The 19,507-nt window shown below is 43.1% G+C and overlaps 1 protein-coding gene across 1 annotated transcript in view; it reads right to left on the bottom strand.

Moving 5' to 3' along the window:
• The window catches only part of LOC128231456 (tetratricopeptide repeat protein 28-like), a 78,215-nt gene that overhangs the window by 56,581 nt on the left and 2,127 nt on the right, over window positions 1-19,507 (bottom strand). The window contains exon 2 of the mRNA XM_052944294.1: window positions 2,655-2,957. Coding sequence (XP_052800254.1) covers window positions 2,655-2,957 — 303 coding nt within the window. The remainder of the gene's footprint in view (window positions 1-2,654; window positions 2,958-19,507) is intronic.

Here is a 19,507-nt window from a genome sequence, read left to right as displayed (position 1 = left end):
TATGGAGGACAAACTTCTACGGTCAGTTTGAGACCAGGGAACACAGTGCCTATGGGGATTTTCTTTTTCGAATTTTGTGAAATGACCATGGACTGGTTTGAAAAAAATGTATACAGAAAAACTAAGACAGTCATAATATTATAATCCAACCAAAGAGCTGAAAAGTGTTTGCCATGTCATATGTGTTTTGTCCTCAATTTTAAAATTCTTAAATAAATTAAAATAACAAAGAAAGAATGTTTAGCTGTATATCAGATTGAAGAAGGCTTCAGGTTACAGATAGAGCAAATAAAGTTTTTGTGATGATGGCATATTTTGTTTCTGTCCCATTGTCAGCACAGAGGTGATGTCATTGTTTCAACCCTGAGGATAGCATGCTTAACCTTCATCAACTACGGTAGTTTAAACCTAAAGGGGAAATCCATAACATTATGAAGCTGATATTCAAATGAGTACAGAATAAAGTTAACCTCTTTTACCACCCTGTTAATATTTACCAAAACAATTTATACTGAATATATTTCTCATAAAATCAATAATTTATGATTAATTAGTCATAATGGTCATTATGATCAGCCAAAATCTATAAAGAAAACTAACATTCACCTCTAAATAATTAACATTTGACCACAACAATGATGACGGTCACCTCATTATGGGTTTTTTATGCACAGTTATAATATTGACATTGTATGTAATAATATTGATCCACATCTTCAAGCCACTGCCAGACCTCTTTGAGAAACAACCTGTAAAACCCCTTGTAACAGGCACAACCTGTAAAACCCCTCGTAACAGGCACAACCTGTAAAACCCCTCGTAACAGGCACAACCTGTAAAACCCCTCGTAACAGGCACAACCTGTAAAACCCCTCGTAACAGGCACAACCTGTAAAACCCCTCGTAACAGGCACAACCTGTAAACATTTCACTTCATATTTTGAAGAAAGTTATATATTTGAATAATTGAAATCACTTTTAAACTTTTTAAAGACTTTTTTAAGACCTGTTGGAAGCAAATGTATGTACATGAAAAATTTATACTTTCAGGCCAACAGTGTTTAGTCAAGTTTTAATCCTTAAAACTAAATTAGATCAGATTGCCATGTATCAGTATTGAAGTCTTCTCAACAAGATTAAATGCTTGATCTAAATGATACTTCAATCTTTTAAAAGTCTTTATCTATTGAATATGTTAATCTTTAATATCTAGCACGAGAAACCATTAAGAGATAAAAGACTGGCAAAAACTTGTTGCCTTACATGACTTCCAGTACAACAGTGACTGTTTCTGATAATAATTTTACTACAGTAAGACTTTCCTCTTGCTTTATGCCTTCTACATTTAAAATTCGTATTTCAACAGGTAAGGTTCATTTTCAAGGCTCCCTCTCCCCCATCCTTGAACATTCAAGGCTTTGAAATAGCCAACCCTTTCTTAGTCTTCTACATAAAAAACCCATTTTGACCGTAATGGGTTATTTTTCCGACTTGACCATACTCCCTCTCCCCTATCCTTGAACATAGGCTTTGAAACAGCCTATCCTTTTTTCAAGTCTCTGATTGAAAGAAGCTTTCACAATTTATACATAATATTTATTAAATAAATGGTCATAATTACACGGTCTTATAAATGTTGGAGAAGGATACTAACTCATGTCATTGGAAAAAGTGGATATTACAGTATAAATTCTAATACACTTAAATGGCTAACCTTTAAAAGGCTACACTTATTCTCTGGCAGTAATGTATACTCATTTATAGTTACTCAGTTTATTTTCAATATATTTTCATTGACCTTGTCATTTTCATAGAGAAAAACAGTTACTGCTGACTTCGATTTTTCATAAAACTCTGGCTCTTTAATTGCTCATTGCTGCACTCGGATCAGAAAAGTCTGATGCTATTTGACCATAGGTAAATGAGATTTAAATATCTGCCATTTATTTTCAGATGTAAAATGTCAATAACAAGTTTCTCTCCTTAATTTTTACCTTTAACATAGCATTATATCTCAAATTTAAAACAATTAAAACACACAGAGAAAAATGTCAATACAAGGAGAGATTCATATTTCCCATTCCTTCATGTGAAAAGTTAATACAAAGTATTTATAACCGATAATTCTTTTTATCAGCATATCTATTGCTTTGTCGAATATTGTTCTTTTATTTTATGTAAAATTGTCAAAAAGCTGAGTTTTGTCCACAAGACCCATGGGTCATATATGTATATAAATGGAATCCAAGGTTCTTGAATATACCAGACATGTTGCTTTGTGTTCCTACATTCAATTTGATAATATACAAGAAAACATACATCAATATCAATAGATCGTATACATGAACACTACATAATTGCTCATTTATTCATCCTTGATAATATATTACCGGAATAAAAAGTACCTTATTGTCCTGCATGACACAACAAAGCCAAAATGTTAATCAATTAGTATAGAGCACACTTGGGATAATTAGAAAACAAATTCCTCCATGTGAACCTGTATTTCTTTGATGTAATATATGAAGAAAAAGTTGAATTGGTTCCGATTATTTATATTTTTGCATTCCAAAAATTGTCTTTGTTACCAGGAATCTATGCCTGATTTGAGAATAAAACAACTCAAGTCATGAAGCTTTTGCAATCTGCCTTACCTTGGCCCACTTTGGGTTGAGTTCCCGTGACTTGCGGGCGTCCAACAGGCTCTTCTGGAACTGCTGCATCTTGGCGTAGGCAGCAGCCCTGTTGGTGTACAGGATGTGGTTATTCTGGTCAAGCTCAATGGCCTCGGTGTATGCCTGTACAGCCGCCGGAAAGTCACCACGGTTCACCGCGTCATAGCTCTCCCGCACCTTCTGTACAAACAGTGCCTGAGTGTGGGCTGACACGCCTGGCTGCACAGGAACGGCGGGCTGGCTGCCACTTGAGCCTGTTGATGTCTGGCGTCCATAGTCAGGCTGGAACATAAATCATTACAAGGATTACTATGCTGACAAACATGTTGCAGGCAAGAATCATTGATGAGTCTGATAGGCCGTGTATGTGATGAGATTTACCCTAGGGAGCAAACTTACGCCAGGGGCAAATATGTGCATGTAAAACACCAACAACCACAAAGGGTAACCTTTCCTCGTATGTATGTATGTATGTATTTCTTTAGACCTTGCGATCAAGGATAACCCGTGAAAGTGCAAGCACTTATTTCCAACGGGGTCCTTTGTTTTTGCTGAAGGGACAGCACGCTGAAGAGACAGTGGTGGGATACAAGGAAGTCCGGGTGCGAGACCCTAGCTCTTTTTCGAAGAGACCCCTTGGTTCTTTTACGTGCTCGGTGTAAAGCACCGATCGATACACGGGGTACAACTTTCCTGGGTTAAACCAGTACTGAGTACACCACTTTTCCAAGCACTACCCTTTAAATGCCAAGCGCCAGGCAAGGGAGCTACTTGTACCAACTTCTAACGTCTTTTGGTATGACGCGGCCAGGGATCGAACCCACGACCTCCCGCTCCGTAAGCGGACGCTTATCCACTAGGCCACGGAGACGGTTCAGAGACCTCAAGTCTGGAGGTGTGGTAAGTTTACCCACATGGGGTTTTCATGTCATATATTAAAACGCAACAATTGATTTACCCTTGGGGCATTTCAATTTTGTCAGGGTTTTACAGCAGTCGACAAATCAAGCAAAATAAAGGGAGGAAATTGTTATAAAAACATATTATCATATATTATATCAAACTTTTTTTTATTCTAGGCAGATCGTTTCAACAAAGTACAGAAATGATACTTTGGAAATTATTACTTTCGTGATTCTAAATTTGTTTAAAAATTAAACAAACATGAACATGTACAGTTTAAATGTTTTCTGCAACATAATATCGCGAAGTGAACAAGACTGATATTAAATACAGATGTCTCAAATAATGTTTGATTGATATAAGCTTCATCAAAATTTTGTTTGTCCTTTCCAAGACAAAATATTGGGCTTCATAAAAAATATTCATTTTCCTGATTTGCTATATAAACGCCTCCAAAAAATACCCATTGGCAAATGTTCAGCATATAAACGCAACATTGTGACTCTATGGCCCATATCTGGAACAGAAAGGATATGACTTAAAACTTTCTGTGTAGTGCATGTAATTAATATTCACTTGCAAGAGACTACCATTTAATCCATAAATAAGAACACACTCCCAGTGAAGTCACTGGAGCTGGGGTTACACAGAAAATAGCTATCCAGTTTGTTTGGTGATAATTTATGAGCAAGTTTTGACACTGAATGCACATATCATATTACTCGACACATTCTGCAGTTACCTACAAAGAATACCATATATAGTAATGATGAAAACTAAAACCTTGATTTATGAGCTCTCAGTCTTGTTCCAATGGTAGACAGCCTCCAAAACAGAAGGAATAGTTTTTCCAACAGGAATGTCAGGTTCCATTCATACAAGAACAATAAAAAACCCATGTTGTTTCGGCTAATCCAACTGACTCATTTTTCACTCCAAATCCTACAGTTTATTTTCTTCCTTGAACTAACTTAATTTTAACATCTTAGGGCCAATAGTAAAAGTTGAAGTTAAAAAATGATGAAAGACTGTCCTTTTTATATTCCTACCTGAGATTCGTGTCAAAAAGTTGGCGCTTCAATTGTTTACATTGAAACACCAACTTTGATGGAAGTAAATTTGAAGTAAAGAGGTAAACTCTGTCCTAGTGGTACAGAATAACTGTGGCAGTAACACATTAACCCCTAGTCATAACGACCTCCCAGACTGTCCAAGACTGAAATTTGGCCAATCCAGGGTCAGATCCATGTAAGATCCTTGGTGAAATCAGGACAGTCCTGGATGGTCCATCATAGTCCGGAACACCACCCTTGCAAATTTAAACTGTTTAGAATTGCCGTGGTCATCTACAGCTGTCCATGAGGATATTTCAATTCCGGGTTGTCCGGGACAGTCCATGTAGTTGTGATTGTGTTGGCTCGGGCAAGGTCCGTTGTGGCACTGTGTTGATCCTGGATACAGGGCATGTCCTGTTGGGACAAATGACCCTAGACCATACATGGTTCATGCCAGACCAAGAACGGATGCTATTGTGGTACCGGGGTAATCCATGTTGGCTCCATGTTGGCTCGGTGTTGATCCATGTTGGGCCTGGTCTGGTGACGAATGTGGGATTGTCTACTCAATTTCGACCAGTGTTGCTTGTTAATGCGGGGTGCTCCGTGTTTGATCTGGCTTTGGTGTGACTGTAGCTAAAGATACAGTTATTTAACCATCACAGTGCAGTGGGGGCATTTCTGGCCAAAATTGACACCATTCCCAAAGCCAAAATCTACATTTTTCCCAAAACTGAAATTCAAATTTCCAATTTCTTTTGAAGATTTTCTTCTGTTATTATTTGACCAGAAATTTGACTCCTTATATATAATGGCATATACGAAAGAAAGGAAGAATCTATGTTTTTATTGTTAGGAACAAATATGAAAAAAGTATTTTATTTTCTTTTTTATATTTTTTTTTATTGGAATATCATTAATTGCTCATTTCTAGGAAAAATGTCAATTACCAAATAAAATTAAAAAAGTGCATTTTTTAATTAGATAGACCCGCCCTTCCCAACATGGTGGAAAAAAACACCGCAGTGGTTTGATTGCTATGCATCACTGCATCACTGAGTGTAGACGTACAATGTGTCATTCAGCTTAGCAAACATATACTATTTTTGTTGTGGCTGTAGTGATTGTCACAATTACCCAACTTATCCTAAAATGTTAACTGTGACAAATTCTGAGGAAGTAAAAGGCCCGAATTTGATCTTCTTTTTTTTAAACGAACGCTGATGATTTACCTGAAAGGGAATTATGGTGATTATATCCCATATTAGGAATTATGGGTAACAGAGATTCCTCATGACAATTCGTAGGTCTGTCAAAATCCTTCATTGCTTTGCAAATTGTATCAAAACGTAGAAGCGTATTGTCTGTTTGTTCTTAAAGCGTCATATAATTACAGTAATTTTCAACAACGATTACCCACAAAAGGCCAAGAATGCCTATCCTACGCCTGCAACACTACCTCTGATTGAGTTACAACTGCAATAAACTTGTGTTGACTTTGAAAAAAAAAAAAATATATATATATATATATATCAAGTCGTAATAACGAGAGTTCAAATCGAATTAGCATCAGCTCTAGTTATCTCTGCTTAAGACAGGTAATTTAAGCACATTTTTAATGTTCCTAGGATCTCATACAAACTAGAACATAATTATAGAAAAAAATCTGCTTGAAATAGTTTCATGTAAAATGGAGGTTTTAAAACAGGTTTTTTTATTTACTAGCAAAGCCTGATATTATCCATTTTAAGTTCCGCAAGTTTAAAGCTAAAAGCATTGGGAAGAGATCACAAGCTGTGTCTGTACAGTTCATTGCCTGCCAATGTTTATGACCACAATATTAAAATGTCAATTTTTGTATATTACACTAAAACATACTTTAATAGCTGGAAAATCACTCGACATCATCCTTAAATGTCCTGGGTCTCTTTGTCTACATTGAAAATTTAAACATATATTTTCTGATGGCTTTACTACATGAGCGTCAAGTGATTGTTCTAGGTCTTTTCATCTAGATTCCATGAACATCTAAAATCTGCAGTTGCACATTTGCATTCTTTTCAAGTAAAATGATATTTTTCAATACAAATAAGCATTGTTTTAGGGAGTAGCTACAATAACTCTAAGCATTATGTTATGCATTTATATTACGGAATGAATTGGGCAAAACTCACTAGAAAAAATGCACATTTTTCAGGAAATTACAAAAAAAAATCCACACTGCAGTGTCAAGGTAAAACGTTTTTTACACCCTATGTTACTTAAAACTGCATACAGTTTGATTTTGAGATAATTTTAATTAATTTTAAAGCAAAAGTACTGTCATTGGCATGTAGACATGTAGCAAGCATTCCTGTAACATCCTGTGCTCCTTTAGTTTATATATGCAGTAAGGTCAAAAATAGATTCCTGTCACATTTAGCGCCAAAATATAAGCATGTGCTAGGGGTTTGTATAAGCCGGTTCTAGGCATCGGCATAAGCATAATGTGCTAGGCATCAGTATAATCCTGTACTAGGTGTCAGTATAAGTCTGTGCTAGGTTTAGATATAGGCCTGTGATAGATGTCAGTATAAGCATATGCTAGCTAGGGACCTGTTTAAGCCTCTGTTAGGCATTGGTATAAGAACAAAGGGCTTTTTCTGCCCATTTTGGGAAAAGACCCTAGACATTTCGGGAAATTTTCGTTCGCGCAATAAGCCCGAATTGGGAAACGTTAAAACATTAAAGCATGTGCTAAGTATCAGTAAAAGCCTGTGCTAGGCATTGGTATAAGCCTGTGCTAGGCGTCTGTATAAGCTGGTGCTAGGCATCTGTATAAGGCTGTGATAGGCATCTGTATAAGCCTGCGCTAGGTGTCTGTATAAGCCAGCGCTAGGTGTCTGTATAAGCCTGTGCTAGGCGTCTGTATAAGCCTGTGCTAGGCGTCTGTATAAGCCTGTGCTAGGCGTCTGTATAAGCCGGTGCTAGTCGTCTGTATAAGCCGGTGCTAGTCGTCTGTATAAGCCAGTGCTAGGCGTCTGTATAAGCCTGTGCTAGGCGTCTGTATAAGCCGGTGCTAGGCGTCTGTATAAGCCGGTGCTAGTCGTCTGTATAAGCCGGTGCTAGTCGTCTGTATAAGCCAGTGCTAGGCGTCTGTATAAGCCTGTGATAGGCGTCTGTATAAGCCGGTGCTAGGCGTCTGTAAAAGCCTGTGCTCGGCGTCTGTTTAAGCCGGTGCTAGGCGTCTGTATAAGCCTGTGATAGGCGTCTGTATAAGCCTGTGCTAGGCGTCTGTATAAGCCTGTGCTAGGCGTCTATATAAGCCTGTGCTAGGCGTCTGTATAAGCCGGTGCTAGTCGTCTGTATAAGCCGGTGCTATGCGTCTGTATAAGCCTGTGCTAGGCGTCTGTATAAGCCTGTGCTAGGCGTCTATATAAGCCTGTGCTAGGCGTCTGTATAAGCCTGTGCTAGGCGTCTATATAAGCCAGTGCTAGGCGTCTGTATAAGCCTGTGCTAGGCGTCTGTATAAGCCTGTGCTAGGCATCTGTGTAAGCCAGTGCTAGGCTTCTGTATAAGCCTGTGATAGGCGTCTGTATAAGCCGGTGCTATGCGTCTGTATAAGCCAGTGCTAGGCGTCTGTATAAGCCAGTGCTAGGCGTCTGTATAAGCCTGTGCTAGGCGTCTGTATAAGCCTGTGCTAGGCGTCTGTATAAGCCAGTGCTAGGCATCTGTGTAAGCCAGTGCTAGGCTTCTGTATAAGCCTGTGATAGGCTTCTGTATAAGCCGGTGCTATGCGTCTGTATAAGCCAGTGCTAGGCGTCTGTATAAGCCAGTGCTAGGCGTCTGTATAAGCCTGTGCTAGGCGTCTGTATAAGCCTGTGCTAGGCGTCTGTATAAGCCGGTGCTATGCGTCTGTATAAGCCAGTGCTAGGCGTCTGTATAAGCCAGTGCTAGGCATCTGTATAAGCCTGTGCTAGGCGTCTGTATAAGCCTGTGATAGGCGTCTGTATAAGCCTGTGATAGGCATCTGTATAAGCCTGTGATAGGCGTCTGTATAAGCCAGTGCTAGGCATCTGTGTAAGCCAGTGATAGGCGTCTGTATAAGCCGGTGCTATGCGTCTGTATAAGCCAGTGCTAGGCGTCTGTATAAGCCTGTGCTAGGCGTCTGTATAAGCCTGTGCTAGGCGTCTGTATAAGGCTGTGATAGGCATCTGTATAAGCCTGTGATAGGCGTCTGTATAAGGCTGTGATAGGCATCTGTATAAGCCTGTGATAGGCGTCTGTATAAGCCGGTGCTATGCGTCTGTATAAGCCAGTGCTAGGCGTCTGTATAAGCCAGTGCTAGGCGTCTGTATAAGCCTGTGCTAGGCGTCTGTATAAGCCTGTGATAGGCGTCTGTATAAGCCGGTGCTATGCGTCTGTATAAGCCAGTGCTAGGCGTCTGTATAAGCCGGTGCTAGTCGTCTGTATAAGCCGGTGCTAGTCGTCTGTATAAGCCAGTGCTAGGCGTCTATATAAGCCTGTGATAGGCGTCTGTATAAGCCAGTGCTAGGCATCTGTGTAAGCCAGTGCTAGGCTTCTGTATAAGCCTGTGATAGGCGTCTGTATAAGCCGGTGCTATGCGTCTGTATAAGCCAGTGCTAGGCGTCTGTATAAGCCTGTGCTAGGCGTCTGTATAAGGCTGTGATAGGCATCTGTATAAGCCTGTGCTAGGCGTCTGTATAAGCCTGTGCTAGGCATCAGTATAAGCCTGTGCTAGGCGTCTGTATAAGGCTGTGCTAGGCGTCTGTATAAGCCAGTGCTAGGCATCTGTGTAAGCCTGTGCTAGGCTTCTGTATAAGCCTGTGCTAGTCATCGGTATAAGCTGGTGCTAGGCATCGTATAAGGCTGTGCTAGGCGTCTGTATAAGCCTGTGCTAGGCATCGGTATAAGCCTGTGCTAGGCGTCTGTATAAGCCGGTGCTAGGTATCTGTATAAGGCTGTGCTAGGCGTCTGTATAAGCTGGTGCTAGGCGTCTGTATAAGCCTGTGCTAGGCGTCTGTATAAGCCGGTGCTAGTCGTCTGTATAAGCCGGTGCTAGGCATCTGTATAAGCCAGTGCTAGGCGTCTGTATAAGCCTGTGCTAGGCGTCTGTATAAGCCGGTGCTAGGCGTCTGTATAAGCCTGTGCTAGGCGTCTGTTTAAGCCGGTGCTAGGCATCTGTATAAGCCTGTGATAGGCGTCTGTATAAGCCGGTGCTATGCGTCTGTATAAGCCTGTGCTTGGCCTCTGTATAAGCCGGTGCTAGGCGTCTGTATAAGCCTGTGCTAGGCGTCTGTTTAAGCCGGTGCTAGGCATCTGTATAAGCCAGTGCTAGGCGTCTGTATAAGCCTGTGCTAGGCGTCTGTATAAGCCGGTGCTAGGCGTCTGTATAAGCCTGTGCTAGGCGTCTGTATAAGCCGGTGCTAGGCGTCTGTATAAGCCTGTGGTAGGCGTCTGTATAAGCCTGTGCTAGGCATCGGTATAAGCTGGTGCTAGGCATCGTATAAGGCTGTGCTAGGCGTCTGTATAAGCCTGTGCTAGGCGTCTGTATAAGCCTGTGCTAGGCGTCTATATAAGCCTGTGCTAGGCGTCTGTATAAGCCTGTGCTAGGCGTCTGTATAAGCCTGTGCTAGGCATCGGTATAAGCCTGTGCTAGGCGTCTGTATAAGCCTGTGCTAGGCGTCTATATAAGCCTGTGCTAGGCGTCTGTATAAGCCTGTGCTAGGCGTCTGTATAAGCCGGTGCTAGGCGTCTGTATAAGCCTGTGCTAGGCGTCTGTTTAAGCCGGTGCTAGGCGTCTATATAAGCCTGTGCTAGGCGTCTGTATAAGCCTGTGCTAGGCGTCTGTATAAGCCTGTGCTAGGCATCGGTATAAGCCTGTGCTAGGCGTCTGTATAAGCCTGTGCTAGGCGTCTGTATAAGCCTGTGCTAGGCGTCTGTATAAGCCTGTGCTAGGCATCGGTATAAGCCTGTGCTAGGCATCTGTATAAGCCGGTGCTCGGCGTCTGTATAAGCCGGTGCTAGGCGTCTGTATAAGACGGTGCGAGGCGTCTGTATAAGCCTGTGCTAGGCGTCTGTATAAGCCCATGTTAGGCATCTGTATAAGCCGGTGCTAGGCGTCTGTAGAAGACGGTGCGAGGCGTCTGTATAAGCCGGTGCTTAAAGGCATATGTATAAGCCTATGCTAGGCATCTGTATAAGCCGGTGCTAGGCATCTGTATAAGCCGGTGCTAGGCGTCTGTATAAGCCAGTGTATCTGTATAAGCCTGTGCTAGGCGTCTATATAAGCCTGTGCTAGGCGTCTGTATAAGCCTGTGCTAGGCGTCTGTATAAGCCGGTGCTAGGCGTCTGTATAAGCCGGTGCTAGGCGTCTGTATAAGCCTGTGCTAGGCGTCTGTATAAGCCTGTGATAGGCGTCTGTATAAGCCTGTGATAGGCGTCTATATAAGCCTGTGCTAGGCGTCTGTATAAGCCTGTGCTAGGCGTCTGTATAAGCCTGTGCTAGGCGTCTGTATAAGCCTGTGCTAGGCGTCTGTATAAGCCTGTGCTAGGCGTCTGTATAAGCCTGTGCTAGGCGTCTGTATAAGCCTGTGCTAGGCGTCTATATAAGCCTGTGCTAGGCGTCTATATAAGCCTGTGCTAGGCATCTGTATAAGCCTGTGCTAGGCGTCTGTATAAGCCGGTGCTCGGCGTCTGTATAAGCCTGTGATAGGCATCTGTATAAGCCTGTGATAGGCGTCTATATAAGCCTGTGCTAGGCGTCTGTATAAGCCTGTGCTAGGCGTCTGTATAAGCCTGTGCTAGGCGTCTGTATAAGCCTGTGCTAGGCGTCTGTATAAGCCTGTGCTAGGCGTCTGTATAAGCCGGTGCTAGGCGTCTGTATAAGCCTGTGCTAGGCGTCTGTATAAGCCGGTGCTAGGCGTCTGTATAAGCCGGTGCTAGGCGTCTGTATAAGCCGGTGCTAGGCGTCTGTATAAGCCTGTGCTAGGCGTCTGTATAAGCCTGTGCTAGGCGTCTGTATAAGCCGGTGCTAGGCGTCTGTATAAGCCTGTGCTAGGCGTCTGTATAAGCCTGTGCTAGGCGTCTATATAAGCCTGTGCTAGGCGTCTATATAAGCCTGTGCTAGGCGTCTGTATAAGCCTGTGCTAGGCGTCTGTATAAGCCTGTGCTAGGCGTCTGTATAAGCCTGTGCTAGGCGTCTGTATAAGCCTGTGCTAGGCGTCTGTATAAGCCTGTGCTAGGCGTCTATATAAGCCTGTGCTAGGCGTCTGTATAAGCCTGTGCTAGGCGTCTGTATAAGCCTGTGCTAGGCGTCTGTATAAGCCGGTGCTAGGCGTCTGTATAAGACTGTGCTAGGCGTCTGTATAAGCCTGTGCTAGGCGTCTATATAAGCCTGTGCTAGGCGTCTGTATAAGCCGGTGCTAGGCGTCTGTATAAGCCTGTGCTAGGCGTCTGTTTAAGCCGGTGCTAGGCGTCTGTATAAGCCTGTGATAGGCGTCTGTATAAGCCTGTGCTAGGCGTCTGTATAAGCCTGTGCTAGGCGTCTATATAAGCCTGTGCTAGGCGTCTGTATAAGCCTGTGCTAGGCGTCTATATAAGCCAGTGCTAGGCGTCTGTATAAGCCTGTGCTAGGCGTCTGTATAAGCCTGTGCTAGGCATCTGTGTAAGCCAGTGCTAGGCTTCTGTATAAGCCTGTGATAGGCGTCTGTATAAGCCGGTGCTATGCGTCTGTATAAGCCAGTGCTAGGCGTCTGTATAAGCCAGTGCTAGGCGTCTGTATAAGCTGGTGCTATGCGTCTGTATAAGCCAGTGCTAGGCGTCTGTATAAGCCAGTGCTAGGCGTCTGTATAAGCCAGTGCTAGGCGTCTGTATAAGCCTGTGCTAGGCGTCTGTATAAGCCGGTGCTAGGCGTCTGTATAAGCCTGTGCTAGGCGTCTGTATAAGCCGGTGCTATGCGTCTGTATAAGCCAGTGCTAGGCGTCTGTATAAGCCAGTGCTAGGCGTCTGTATAAGCCTGTGCTAGGCGTCTGTATAAGCCTGTGATAGGCGTCTGTATAAGCCGGTGCTATGCGTCTGTATAAGCCAGTGCTAGGCGTCTGTATAAGCCAGTGCTAGGCGTCTGTATAAGCCTGTGATAGGCGTCTATATAAGCCTGTGCTAGGCGTCTATATAAGCCTGTGCTAGGCGTCTATATAAGCCTGTGATAGGCATCTGTATAAGCCTGTGATAGGCGTCTGTATAAGCCAGTGCTAGGCATCTGTGTAAGCCAGTGATAGGCGTCTGTATAAGCCGGTGCTATGCGTCTGTATAAGCCAGTGCTAGGCGTCTGTATAAGCCTGTGCTAGGCGTCTGTATAAGCCTGTGCTAGGCGTCTGTATAAGGCTGTGATAGGCATCTGTATAAGCCTGTGATAGGCGTCTGTATAAGGCTGTGATAGGCATCTGTATAAGCCTGTGATAGGCGTCTGTATAAGCCGGTGCTATGCGTCTGTATAAGCCAGTGCTAGGCGTCTGTATAAGCCAGTGCTAGGCGTCTGTATAAGCCTGTGCTAGGCGTCTGTATAAGCCTGTGATAGGCGTCTGTATAAGCCGGTGCTATGCGTCTGTATAAGCCAGTGCTAGGCGTCTGTATAAGCCGGTGCTAGGCGTCTGTATAAGCCTGTGCTAGGCGTCTGTATAAGGCTGTGCTAGGCGTCTATATAAGCCTGTGATAGGCGTCTGTATAAGCCAGTGCTAGGCATCTGTGTAAGCCAGTGCTAGGCTTCTGTATAAGCCTGTGATAGGCGTCTGTATAAGCCGGTGCTATGCGTCTGTATAAGCCAGTGCTAGGCGTCTGTATAAGCCTGTGCTAGGCGTCTGTATAAGGCTGTGATAGGCATCTGTATAAGCCTGTGCTAGGCGTCTGTATAAGCCTGTGCTAGGCATCAGTATAAGCCTGTGCTAGGCGTCTGTATAAGGCTGTGCTAGGCGTCTGTATAAGCCAGTGCTAGGCATCTGTGTAAGCCTGTGCTAGGCTTCTGTATAAGCCTGTGCTAGTCATCGGTATAAGCTGGTGCTAGGCATCGTATAAGGCTGTGCTAGGCGTCTGTATAAGCCTGTGCTAGGCATCGGTATAAGCCTGTGCTAGGCGTCTGTATAAGCCGGTGCTAGGTATCTGTATAAGGCTGTGCTAGGCGTCTGTATAAGCTGGTGCTAGGCGTCTGTATAAGCCTGTGCTAGGCGTCTGTATAAGCCGGTGCTAGTCGTCTGTATAAGCCGGTGCTAGGCATCTGTATAAGCCAGTGCTAGGCGTCTGTATAAGCCTGTGCTAGGCGTCTGTATAAGCCGGTGCTAGGCGTCTGTATAAGCCTGTGCTAGGCGTCTGTTTAAGCCGGTGCTAGGCATCTGTATAAGCCTGTGATAGGCGTCTGTATAAGCCGGTGCTATGCGTCTGTATAAGCCTGTGCTTGGCCTCTGTATAAGCCGGTGCTAGGCGTCTGTATAAGCCTGTGCTAGGCGTCTGTTTAAGCCGGTGCTAGGCATCTGTATAAGCCAGTGCTAGGCGTCTGTATAAGCCTGTGCTAGGCGTCTGTATAAGCCGGTGCTAGGCGTCTGTATAAGCCTGTGCTAGGCGTCTGTTTAAGCCGGTGCTAGGCATCTGTATAAGCCTGTGGTAGGCGTCTGTATAAGCCTGTGCTAGGCATCGGTATAAGCTGGTGCTAGGCATCGTATAAGGCTGTGCTAGGCGTCTGTATAAGCCTGTGCTAGGCGTCTGTATAAGCCTGTGCTAGGCGTCTATATAAGCCTGTGCTAGGCGTCTGTATAAGCCTGTGCTAGGCGTCTGTATAAGCCTGTGCTAGGCATCGGTATAAGCCTGTGCTAGGCGTCTGTATAAGCCTGTGCTAGGCGTCTATATAAGCCTGTGCTAGGCGTCTGTATAAGCCTGTGCTAGGCATCGGTATAAGCCTGTGCTAGGCATCTGTATAAGCCGGTGCTCGGCGTCTGTATAAGCCGGTGCTAGGCGTCTGTATAAGACGGTGCGAGGCGTCTGTATAAGCCTGTGCTAGGCGTCTGTATAAGCCCATGTTAGGCATCTGTATAAGCCGGTGCTAGGCGTCTGTAGAAGACGGTGCGAGGCGTCTGTATAAGCCGGTGCTTAAAGGCATATGTATAAGCCTATGCTAGGCATCTGTATAAGCCGGTGCTAGGCATCTGTATAAGCCGGTGCTAGGCGTCTGTATAAGCCAGTGTATCTGTATAAGCCTGTGCTAGGCGTCTATATAAGCCTGTGCTAGGCGTCTGTATAAGCCTGTGCTAGGCGTCTGTATAAGCCGGTGCTAGGCGTCTGTATAAGCCGGTGCTAGGCGTCTGTATAAGCCTGTGCTAGGCGTCTGTATAAGCCTGTGATAGGCGTCTGTATAAGCCTGTGATAGGCGTCTATATAAGCCTGTGCTAGGCGTCTGTATAAGCCTGTGCTAGGCGTCTGTATAAGCCTGTGCTAGGCGTCTGTATAAGCCTGTGCTAGGCGTCTGTATAAGCCTGTGCTAGGCGTCTGTATAAGCCTGTGCTAGGCGTCTATATAAGCCTGTGCTAGGCGTCTATATAAGCCTGTGCTAGGCATCTGTATAAGCCTGTGCTAGGCGTCTGTATAAGCCGGTGCTCGGCGTCTGTATAAGCCTGTGATAGGCATCTGTATAAGCCTGTGATAGGCGTCTATATAAGCCTGTGCTAGGCGTCTGTATAAGCCTGTGCTAGGCGTCTGTATAAGCCTGTGCTAGGCGTCTGTATAAGCCTGTGCTAGGCGTCTGTATAAGCCTGTGCTAGGCGTCTGTATAAGCCGGTGCTAGGCGTCTGTATAAGCCTGTGCTAGGCGTCTGTATAAGCCGGTGCTCGGCGTCTGTATAAGCCGGTGCTAGGCGTCTGTATAAGCCGGTGCTAGGCGTCTGTATAAGCCTGTGCTAGGCGTCTGTATAAGCCTGTGCTAGGCGTCTGTATAAGCCGGTGCTAGGCGTCTGTATAAGCCTGTGCTAGGCGTCTGTATAAGCCTGTGCTAGGCGTCTATATAAGCCTGTGCTAGGCGTCTATATAAGCCTGTGCTAGGCGTCTGTATAAGCCTGTGCTAGGCGTCTGTATAAGCCTGTGCTAGGCGTCTGTATAAGCCTGTGCTAGGCGTCTGTATAAGCCTGTGCTAGGCGTCTGTATAAGCCTGTGCTAGGCGTCTATATAAGCCTGTGCTAGGCGTCTGTATAAGCCTGTGCTAGGCGTCTGTATAAGCCTGTGCTAGGCGTCTGTATAAGCCGGTGCTAGGCGTCTGTATAAGATTGTGCTAGGCGTCTGTATAAGCCTGTGCTAGGCGTCTATATAAGCCTGTGCTAGGCGTCTATATAAGCCTGTGCTAGGCGTCTGTATAAGCCTGTGCTAGGCGTCTGTATAAGCCTGTGCTAGGCGTCTATATAAGCCTGTGCTATGCGTCTGTATAAGCCTGTGCTAGGCGTCTGTATAAGCCGGTGCTAGGCGTCTGTATAAGCCGGTGCTAGGCGTCTATATAAGCCGGTGCTAGGCGTCTGTATAAGCCTGTGCTAGGCGTCTGTATAAGCCTGTGCTAGGCGTCTGTATAAGCCGGTGCTAGGCGTCTATATAAGCCTGTGCTAGGCGTCTATATAAGCCTGTGCTAGGCGTCTGTATAAGCCTGTGCTAGGCGTCTATATAAGCCGGTGCTAGGCGTCTATATAAGCCTGTGCTAGGCGTCTATATAAGCCTGTGCTAGGCGTCTGTATAAGCCTGTGCTAGGCGTCTGTATAAGCCTGTGCTAGGCGTCTGTATAAGCCGGTGCTAGGCGTCTATATAAGCCTGTGCTAGGCGTCTATATAAGCCTGTGCTAGGCGTCTGTATAAGCCTGTGCTCGGCGTCTGTATAAGCCTGTTCTAGGCGTCTGTATAAGCCTGTGCTAGGCGTCTGTATAAGCCGGTGCTTAAAGGCATATGTATAAGCCTATGCTAGGCGTCTGTATAAGCCTGTGCTAGGCGTCTGTATAAGGCTGTGCTAGGCGTCTGTATAAGCCGGTGCTAGGCATCTGTATAAGCCTGTGCTAGGCGTCTGTATAAGCCTGTGGTAGTCATCGGTATAAGCCGGTGCTAGGCATCGTATAAGGCTGTGCTAGGCGTCTGTATAAGCCTGTGCTAGCGTCTGTATAAGCTGGTGCTAGGTATCTGTATAAGGCTGTGCTAGGCATCTGTATAAGCCGGTGCTAGGTATCTGTATAAGGCTGTGCTAGGCGTCGATATAAGCCTGTGCTAGGCGTCTCACTAAGCATGTGCTAGGCATAGGTATAAACCTAGGCTAGGCGTCAATATAAGCACATGCTAGGCTTCAGTATAAGCCTACCTGGTTAGGGGGCGGTAAAATCTAGTGATAGGGGCCAGTATAAGCCTATACTTAGGGCATGTATAAGTCTGTGCTTGGGGTTGGAATAAGTCTGTGCTTGGGGTCGTTATAAGCCTGTGCTAGCGGCAGGTATAAACTGTTACTAATGGCTGGTATAATTGTGTGCTAGAGGTCCATATAATATTTGTTCTAGGGGTCGATCAGTATAAGCTTGTGCTTATATTATTATAGAGCTGGTAAAAGCCTGTCTCACAGGCTGGTATAAGCCTGCGCTAGGGGCCAGCATTGAAAGCCTCAATCAGTCAGTCTTAATGTATTTTGTGCTTCAAAAAGATCTTGCTACCTGTCATTTTCAGGTAAGAAAGTGTAAATGCATTTCGAGGTTCTGAGACACAATGCACAGTGAACGCTGCAATCAAATAATAGCAATTTGATGAACCACAGTGACAACCAATCATTCAAATATTGACAAAATTCCAATGTCACCTGATACACTCAAATAAAAAAATAATTGAGAACTGTTCAAATAAATATCAGAAAAGAAGTTGAGATAAGAATCGAAATTCATTTTCAGTTTATTTTTGACACATTGAAACAATTTTATTGTAGAAATAAAAATTTAACAATCCAAGATGTTAAAAAGGTTTTTGTATAGCAGAAAGACCAATAACTTCAAACATTTATAAATAAAACAAAAACTGTCCTGTTAATTAAGTTTTGAACAAGTCGCACAAATTTTTCTCCACTTATATGTAAGCCTTTTTGTTACAGATGAGTTCCTTTGATGTAAGATAAACACAAATATTCACATAGTTAGGCCATATTTAACAAAACTGGCTGTGTTTCAACAATAATCTGATTACCGTAACTTGGGCAAGTCAGTTACAAAAATCAAAAGAAAAAATAGTTACACTGACAAAACAACAGACATGAAATGAAACTATTTCACCACAAGTCAATATGCTAATATCATTGTTAATCTAATAGGATTTAAGTCATAACATTCCTTTCAATTATTCGAACATAAAGAATGTTGGATTAAGCATGTATATAAGTTGAAACAGAAAGCTTCGGTCACAGACGAACCAGTCTTGTATCCATATATATACAGTGGTCAAAATTAACACAAGCTCGCAAGAACTGCACATGTAAAACGTCTTCCGGGCTTGCTCAAATTCTGAATTTTATATAGGAGGGCTTGTTCAAAAGTTTGATGCCAACCAATAGTATAAGAATTTGGGCTTGTTCATCCAAAAGTCTAACTTCGACAACTGTAGATATCAATAGAATTTATTTAGTGACAAAAAACAAGACTCTACATAAAACTTAAACAATGATTTTTTTCTGTTAATGCATTGTTTATTAGTGAACACATAAGGTCAAAATTTATCCAAAACTTTTACTCAATGACAAATTAATTGATGCAATCAATGCATGTCTCAAACTCACACAGAGAAATAAATACAAGCCAAACTCACAGAAGTGAAAGTGACACACATAGCTAAATCTATTGACATTATCAAAACGGAAATCTTCAAAAACGGTGATTTCGTTAACCCTTGTTTAAAACAATGTAGTACTTAATCAATTAGAATGATCATGTAACAACAGTAGCTTATCACCTCCACTGTCAGTTATGGGCCAAAGATTTCCATGAAGGTACATATTTAAGTTCAATATAACTACATAACTTAATCTTGCAAAATGCTCCTATAATTCCACCATATTTTTCAAATCTTGATTGACCATTGACCTGCTACATGTACGTTAAACATACACTTTCAAATAAATAAGAATACAATGAAGTTAAGTTTGTTAAGTATTTTCAACTGATAAGTCTTCAAATCTACCACAAAACTTATGCTTAGCTATCTTTAAAGTTTAATTTCATTTAGAAAGCATCATAATTTACTATTTTTATCTCTTTCCTTGTATTTCATATAAATTATCTTGCCCTATAAATTCTTGTTTAATAGACCAGCAACAAACCACTCAACAATAGTTGATTTACAACATTTGCATAAATATGACAGCTACTATACTAAAAGAATTGTTGAGAGCTGAAACATTCCCAAACACAATTTTCTTTTGATTTGTTCTTAAAGCTCTTCAATGCTTAACTTTCTGATAAGTCAATTTAAGAGAGATTTAACAATGTTGAACTGATACTTCAAGTGGGGAAAATGGTGTGATGGAGAGACCCTCTAGATTTCTTTATCAGTAACTGCCTCTTGTGTGACCATAAAGCCCTGTTATTGTGTTTGTGCAAGTATGGAGATAGGACCTAATTACAGGGATAACTGCTGGACTTCAGGATTAACACCCAGCCAAATAATCACCCCAATATAAATTCCAGATGGTACCAAGTCCATATGTCAATTATATTCAAATATGAAATGTCAATGATTTTTCTCACCATTTTGGGAAATTTGACTTGGAATTTCGATTTTGTCTAAAATTAGTAGAAACAATAAAGAATGCTTTAAAGGTCATGTTTTTGGACTAATTT

This window comes from Mya arenaria, chromosome 4, assembly GCF_026914265.1.
Source record: "Mya arenaria isolate MELC-2E11 chromosome 4, ASM2691426v1".
Taxonomy (NCBI): Eukaryota; Metazoa; Mollusca; class Bivalvia; order Myida; family Myidae; genus Mya; species Mya arenaria.
Note: the sequence above shows the minus strand (reverse complement) of the source record. Positions and strands in the feature narration are given on the sequence as shown.